Below are 8,555 nucleotides of genomic sequence, written 5' to 3' on the forward strand. Positions count from 1 at the left end.
AGTCCAATTCTAATAAAACATTATATATCCTTCTAATATGTCCTTTAGCATCATCCCTTACTTGTTTCAAAAAATTCCCATTTTCCATAAAAAAAGCAGTTTTTTTATCAATTCGCCATCTCTCTTGAATTTGTCTATAGACAAGCCAGGAAAAATCTGGATACTTCCGTCTCAAAACTTCTATTGATTTGAGGCACCATTCACCACTGCCACTCAAATATAACAAATCTTTATAAGATGGCGCCTCCATAACCACAAATCTTGGTATAGTCAAAAAAATATGTGATGGTATCACCCAAATTGGAAGTTTAACATCAAACTTAAAAAAATACTTTTGCCAAACTCTTAACAATGCAGCCCTTGGTCATAAGTCCATTTTGTCAGTACTGCCGTAACTATGAACTATGACCAAATAGGTGATTGTTAAGCAAGAACTATTGCCATGTGATGATTTTAAATGTGAAGGTTTTTTTCCCTTTGAATATGTGGCTCTCTGTATAGCACATTGTGTAGCAATATTTGTATATGGTTTTCAATAAGCAGGTCATGTCAAATAATGTAACATGGCAAAAAGGGCTTCAGGCTGTTTTATGGAGCAGTGGACTTAACATCTAAATCACTTCTTAAGAATTTGCTCCTTAAGGGATTCATGTTCTTTCAGTCTCAGACTTACAACAGATAAAGATGTGGGTATATTTTTTTAATTATTGCCACAGGGAAGACTGTGGCAGGTCGAACTATGAAAATCCACAAGGGACAGCTTTCTTTGAAATGTGGAAAAACTTCAGCTATGCTCTAGGAGCTGTCTTTGAACTGAAGTCAAGGAGAAAATATTTCTTACTAACCTTTAGCAACAATGTCAGTTGCAGCTGACCTATAAGAAGTGGCTGTGTTCAATTGTTTATATCAGGGCTAGGCAAGCAAGAACCCACAAACACCATCAGGTACAATTTTTAAAATTTTTAATCATTCATTCATTATTTATTTATTTATTTATTTAAAAGGCAAGTGGGCATGCTACAAAGCAAAGTAGGAACTTCTGGTTTACTCTCTTTGTGTCAAAAAATAAGCCCATATGTCCTTTTAAAATGTGTATGGGACTCTGTCACCTAGTCTAAAAATAAGTTGGAAGGGTAAAGAATATATGGGAAGTGGAAGGGGCAGCATAAAACAACATTACCAGATATAACAGTGTTTTAATACTACTGCCCATAGTCATCATGGCAGTCATTTTGTGAAAAGAGGAGCTCTACCTCTGCAGAGTTTTTCTCAGAAAGCATCTATGGCAGTGATGGCGAACCTTTTAGAGACTGAGTGCCCAAAAACTGGCCCACCCCCGCACCGCCCCTGCTCCACCCCTGCCCCACACCCACCCACCCGCAGGGCCACCCACCACCTCCACGGCCTGCCGCAGATCGCCCAGGTGGTCCAGTAGTGCCATGGCAGCCATGCCCTCCGCCCATGCCCCACAGCAGCATCTGTTTGCGACGGGGCACAAGGGCAGAGTCTTGTCCCCACCGCCCGGCTGCCATGTCCTTGGCTGCGCTGCTCAAGGCGGGCCATGCCTGGGGCCGACTCTCCTCCGGGGGTGGCTGCTGGTGTGGAGGGGGCTGTGGGGGAGGCGGGGCTGGGGTGATGGCATGTGTGCCCACAGAGAGGGCACACATGCCCTCTCTGAGTGGCGCCTCTGGCACTTGTGCCATTGGTTTGCCACCACTGATCTATGGTGTATTCTCTCATTTATCTACCTTAGTGTTATATGGTAATTTACAAGGATAGAAATTCTGAGCAATCTGTATCTTACTCGGTTCTATTATTTAGGATTTATATTGGATTTTTAATATTGAAGGGGTAGGATGTCAAAAAATATGGCAATTATAACATCACAATTAAAAGCCCATCCTTTCAACATACATTAAAAGGGGGGAGGGGGTTGATTATACTATTGAGATTATCTACTGTATCTTTATATCTATCTATCTATCTATCTATCTATCTATCTATCTATCTATCTATCAAACTCTTTCAAACTTCTTAACCACTCATCTTCATAAAGGGGCTCTGGGCAGCATATGGTTGCTATCTTTAATCCTGTTAGCTCTAAATGTTAGACCAGACTAAGAGACTAAAGACATGTAGGTCAGGGTTACAGGTAACCATCGTTTAGTGACCACAGTTGGGACCAGCAACTAGGTCAGTAAGCAAAATAATTTCTAAGTGAAACCATAAATGTGTTTATGATCTACTTCAGATTTCCTTTGCTTTATAGACCTGCAAAGATTGTAAATGTAAGGATTGATTGCAAAGTTACTTCTTCATCACCATTGTAACTGCAAATAATCACTGTCTGAGGCAATCCTAGTCCTCAGTAAAGGAGAACTACCTGTATTTTCATTGGAACAGCTATATGGAAATCTGAATGAGCTTTTTTTATCTTTGTGTGAATTATGAACGGGCTTGTCTGAGATGTTTTCTTAAGTTATTTTCTTGCTCCAGACTCTAGCACCACTTCCGTCACCATTGTCTTAATACCAGCTCTTCTCCTGTCCTTCAGAGCCATTCCCTATGCCCTCCACAATCTCCATCCAGTTTTAGTTTTGGAAGCACTTTCAACATATATCAACATATATATTCAACATATATCCTTTACCAATCCTTAAAGAAGAGCTAAATAATGTAGAAGAAAGCCAGTCTGGTGTAATGGTTAAGGCAATGGGCTAAAAACGGGGAAACCATAAGTTCTAACCCTGCATTAGACACAATAGGCCAGTTCCTCTCCCTCAGCCCTAGGGACGAGGCAAGGGCAAATCACCTTTGAAATCTTGGAAAGAAAACTACAACAACTTGTCCAGGTATTTGCCAGGAGTCAACATAGACTTGAAGGTGCATGCACATGCACATAAAGTAGAACTTTCCATGCTCCCAAAACTCCTTGCAATGACATTTACATTTTTATGTAAGTTATATTATTAATCACTTTCCTTCTAAACATGTGAAAAAAAAATTGGGACAGATATTAATGTGTGTCTTGACCAAGTACTATTACAATGTGTTTGGCAATTGTTTTTAACATTACCCAACTATATTAACAGGAGTTACTTTCTGTGGTTATTTTAAGAATTCTAAGAAAGACTTTCATGCTGCAGGCAGCATATAATTTTTTCTCCATTATTATTTTCTAGACAGTTGGATCTCTGGGAGCCCAGTGTGTATGAACTGACATTTTTGTATTTTTTAAAGTTTTCTTTCCAATATGTTCTAGCAGCCTACTTCAGTGAGGCTAACACTCTGTGTGTATGTGCATGTATGTATGTGAGCAGACATGTACTCCTCATTTCCATTATAGTATATATATTCTGGTCTCCTGAGAGGATTTAGAATAAGAGGAAATTAGTTATTATTAGTCTTCAGATTGCAGATAAATTACATTCCTCAAGGAAATGTAATTTAAGATCCTCTTTGGACCATAAAGAATGTTTAATTTAGTTTAGACAATAACCTGTTAGGGATTCTTATTTGCAATTGCCTTTCCAAATCACAAAACTGTAATCTATCACTTCTTCCTTCTAAAATTGATAAAGCAAAGTTTTACAATACCATTGTGCTGCTATCCGTGTTTCAGAAATTGCCGTCTCTTTTTGTCATTCCCAGATGCATCAGATTTCAAAACACTCAGCACTTTTTTCCCCCCCTAAAAACAAATATCTTGTTCTTGGTCAGTGTTTGTCAGGTTCAACTCCAGCCATGGTTTCCCAATGGAGGTTGATTCAGATACCAGCATCTTCCAGCTCAAGGAGGCGGTTGCTAAGCGACAGGGAGTTCCAGTTGACCAGTTACGTGTGATTTTTGCAGGCAAGGAGCTCAGGAATGACTTGACACTGAAGGTAAGTCTCCCTTGATAGTATTGCTTCTGGGATGCATCCAGCCCTCACTGCCTCTGCCTTTAACACTGCCAATCTGACATTCACGCCTGAGATCTAATAGAATAAATAGCGCCTGGGGATTCCATGAACTTTTCTCCACACTGCTTCATTAATCCTGACCTTCTTAATTATGCATTAAAACAGCAAGCAGTAAGGATAGAGAAAACAGAGACAATGTGAGAGGGGCTAGAGCAGAAGAGATCTCCGCTCGGTGAATAAATGTTTACTGACTACAGGAGCACATTTTCTGTATCCGTTCAATTTCTACACTGCTTATTCCATTTGAATCTTAATGAAGAAGGAAGTGGGTAAATGGTTCTGAAGCAGGCTGCTTCGGTGTTCGGGGGGGGGGGGTCTGCAATACATAACCCAAGTGTGACCCCTGGAGGATAGTTGTGAAGCTGCTCTTGCTACGTATGTGAGATTTTGGGTAAAGTGCATGCAGAGGCAGGAACCCAGAAGGTTTTCTTGAAGACGGAGGAATGCCCATGAACTACTGTAGCATTTGTGGGAAGGGAAGGCCCTTTGTGAGCAGGAGATGGCATTGATAAGCCTGCTTTGTTCTTAGGGCTCCACCAAGTGTACACTGGGTTTATGAAGATTTTTTTATAAAGAAACATAGAGGTATCTATCCAAGCTCCCCACAAAAAACACACTGACCAAATGGAACAGGGGAGGAAGGAAGGGGGGGGATTCTGCTAAAGAAAGGAAAAGGGAGAAGGAAGGAAAAGGAAGCATGAGAGTTAAAGGTTAGTGCCAACATGTGGGCTTCATTGTGATGTAACAAGGGGACAGAGGGGTTAAGGCATAGTGTTCATGAGAAAATGAGGAATGTGTAGAACAGAGAGCCAAGGCTACTGTGGGAAAATGTACAGTTGTTGTTTAGTTTCAAGTTGTTTAGTTGCAACTTGAAAAGGCGCTTTCTGCAAAATCCCAGTTGGCTGCCCTTGGAGTGGAGGTGGAGAAATGAAATGGCCTCACTCCTACCAGGTTAGGTTTAGAGATTAATTAATTGACATTCACAGGTTTTGCTGTGCCTTGAGTGGGAGCTATGTCCAGATACAGGACGGAAGGGCTGCTGAAGTGGTGTACTCTAATTTCTCCTGGGTGGCTAGGACATTTATCATTTTAGGACCACTTCTTTGGTGGTCACATAAAAGAAATACTGCATCCAGTTTTGGTCACCACGATGTAAAAAAGATGCTGAGACTCTAGAGAGAGTACAGAGAAGAGCAACAAAGATGATTAGGGGACTGGAGGCTAAAACATATAAGGAACGGTTGCTGGAATTGGGTATGTCTAGTTTAACGAAGAGAAGGACGAGGGGGGACATGATAGCAGTGTTCCAGTATCTCAGGGGCTGCCACAAAGAAGAGGGAGTCAAGCTATTCTCCAAAGCGCCTGAAAGCAGGACAAGAAGCAACGGATGGAAACTAATCAAGGAGAGAAGCAACCTAGAACTAAGGAGAAACTTCCTGACAGTTAGAACAATTAACCAATGGAACAACCTGCCTCCAGAAGCGGTGAATGCTCCAACACTGGAAGTTTTTAAGAAGAGACTGGACAGCCATTTGTCTGAAATGGTGTAGGGTTCCTGCCTGAGCAGGGGGTTGGACTTGATGACCTCCAAGGTCCCTTCCAACTTTTATTATTATTATTATTATTATTATTATTATTATTATTATTATTATTATTATTATTATTATTATTATTATTATTATATGCAAATTGCTCTTGGTATTCTCTTCCATACTGCTTGGTGTTTAACCACTTATTCCTTCTATTTCAAATGCCTGTGCTAGTTTTTAAGTAGCAAGCATAAAATATAAATATCTTTCTTGCTTTCTGTTATACTCTATTAAACTGCACTATTTTTAAGGAAACTTTTCAGTGCCAAAGACTAAATTTGAAATCTAGGCTATCCTTTCAGAAGGGGTTTTTTTTTTTTGACACTTATCTGTTTGCTGCCTGCATTTGTGTTGAATGTTACAATTGTATAATTATGCCAGAATGTTTCTGGGTGAAATGTAAACTGTTATCTGAGTTTATTCAAAATAAGGAAATGACAACTTTTTGCAGTGTGAAACAAAGAAAGTACAATGGAAGGCCTAGTTATTTTTGTAGCAATAAGACTGTTATCCCATACCTGGAAGCTGCTTTATTACCTTATTCATAATTTTGTTTTGTAGGCTAGGCTTGTCGCCTACACACCTGCTAATTCATTTACTGCTCTTGTTAGTTTTATTGAGACTAATGTTACAAATCTGAAGAAAGATGGGTGCATATATGTGTTTGTGCATAACAGTATGTAAAAATCCAATCTCCAGTTTGAGTAAGTCAAACAGTGATAAAGAATGTGGAGTGGAAAGTAAAAGAATTGTTTCTAACATAATAATTCCTTGGCAAATTTGAATAACTGTTGTATGATGTCACAGTTGGTCTCACAGTAAGATATGAAGCAGGTATACACAAAACATTCCTTAGGACTACACTAAATGGAAAAGAGAGAGAAATTCAGTCAACCACAAGAAGAGGGATACTCCCAGTTCTAGACACATCTAATCTAAAATCAGCTGTTTTAGAGCTCTATGTCTTTCCTTCTTCATAGGTGCTCTTTTGCTTCCTGAAGCAATCTCCCATGTATAGAGAGATGAGGTAGATTTCTAGATGGATAAGCACAAAACGAGAGAGGCTAAAGCACCACGATGTGCTTTATCACACCACGATGTGGTCACCACGATGTATAAAAGATGTTGAGACTCTAGAAAGAGTGCAGAGAAGAGCAACAAAGGTGATCAGGGGACTGGAGGCTAAAACATATAAAGAACGGTTTCTGGTATGTCTAGTTTAATGAAGAGAAGGATGAGGGGTGACATGATAGCAGTATTCCAATATCTCAGGGGTTACCACAAAGAAGAGGGAGTCAAGCTATTCCCCAAAGCACCTGGACGCAGGACAAGAAGCAACAGATGGAAACTAATCAAGGAGAGAAGCAACCTAGAACTAAGAAGAAATTTCCTGACAGTTAGAACAATTAGTCAGTGGAACGTGTCTGCAGAAGTTGTGAATGCTCCAGCACTGGAAGTTTTTAAGAAGAGATTGGACAACCATTTGTCTGAAATGGTATAGGGTTTCCTGCTTGAGCAGGGGATTGGACTAGAAGACCTCCAAGGTCCGTTCCAACTCTGTTAGTCTATAATCTATTCTAACTCCAGCAACGTTTTTAAGGTGGCCCTGTTAAACTTCAAGTTCTATTTGGTCATTGGCCAAAATGAAGTGACTTACTGTTGGCTCTGTACATATCCTTCACAATTTTTTATGATTCTAATTATGAAAGAGATAACTTGTCTTTGAACTATTGGCTGTTGAACTCAACCTATATACAACCTATATGCAAGGGATTAAATACTCTTCAGATTTCATTCTACAATCTGAGCAAGTATATACCCTGCAAAAAAGGCCAGGTCATGCAGGTGCAGCAGAGATTCCGCAGGAGGTTTTTTTTATTATAGTAAGATAAGATAATAGCATCTTGAAAGCCTGTTCACATTTCTCTGTGTCCCAACTTATGCTAAACAAAATCAAGGCTGGATTATTTTGAGTTTCTCTGTCATGCTTTCTTCTTTTCTCAGGACTTCCATATTGGCAGTGGAGTTGCAGAAATGAAAATTGAAAGTTGAGTAGATAGGAGACTAGAGAAAGTGAAGCTCGAAATGTTTGAAGCATAGATGTGAAGAAGCAGAATGCACACAAATATGGGATGAGTGTTAGCCAACATAGATATTTGCCAGCTTTTTTTAAAAAAAGACTTGGAATTTCATGGAATTTGTCAGGTATCCTAGAGTATCCCTTCATGTAGAACACTTGCAGTCAGAGATTCAGCGTTCTGATAAGATTTTCTTTAATTGCAGATACAACAGTTCCTAACAGCAAAAAAATAAAAATAAAAAAACTACCACCAATGTAAACTCTAGGCCAGTGATGGCGATTCTTTTAGAGACCGAGTGCCCAAACTGCAACCCAAAACCCACTTATGTATCATCGGGTGCTGGGTGGGTGTGGCCCATTGGGTGGATGTGGCCGACTGGGTGGGCGTGGCTGTGGTGGTAATGGCAGACTGGGTGGGACTAAAAAGTTCAATCAATCAATTCCAACTTTGCGACATCTTTTTTTTCCCTGCGAGAAGTTGAAATTGATTGATTGATTGAACCTTTTTTTTTTTGCACACGGTGGCGGAGGCCTAAAGCGAAAAGGTTTTATAAAACCCAGCTGAAGGCCTAGGACTGGGGCGATGGCGCGCATGCCCACAGAGAGGGCTCTGTGTGCCACCTGTGGCACGCGTGCCATAGGTTCGCCACCATGGCTCTAGGCATTGTATATAGCAAGGCTCATATCAAATGCTAGTTCTCTTTCTTCCATTCTTACATTGTGATGGGAGATCATCCGTGGCTTCGGGGTGGATTTCCATCAGTACGCTGATGATACTCAGCTGTACATTTCCACCCCAGGTCACCCCAATGATGCCCTTGACGTGATGGCCCGGTGTCTGGAGGCCGTACGGGTCTGGATGGGGAGAAACAGACTCAGGCTCAACCCTTCCAAGACTGAGTGGCTGTGGTTGCCGGCTCCCAG

At 40.6% G+C, this 8,555-nt stretch overlaps 1 protein-coding gene across 1 annotated transcript in view; it reads left to right on the top strand.

The window, feature by feature from the left end:
• Positions 1–3,720: 3,720 nt before the first annotated feature.
• Positions 3,721–8,555, top strand: part of LOC107292233 (E3 ubiquitin-protein ligase parkin-like) — a gene marked incomplete at both ends in the record, with an annotated part of 106,499 nt that continues 101,664 nt past the window's right edge. Inside the window, one exon of the mRNA XM_015821306.1 lies at positions 3,721–3,884. Coding sequence (XP_015676792.1) covers positions 3,721–3,884 — 164 coding nt within the window. The remainder of the gene's footprint in view (positions 3,885–8,555) is intronic.

This window comes from Protobothrops mucrosquamatus, unplaced genomic scaffold (genome assembly GCF_001527695.2).
Source record: "Protobothrops mucrosquamatus isolate PMUCROS unplaced genomic scaffold, P.Mucros_1.0 scaffold1299, whole genome shotgun sequence".
Lineage (NCBI taxonomy): Eukaryota > Metazoa > Chordata > Lepidosauria > Squamata > Viperidae > Protobothrops > Protobothrops mucrosquamatus.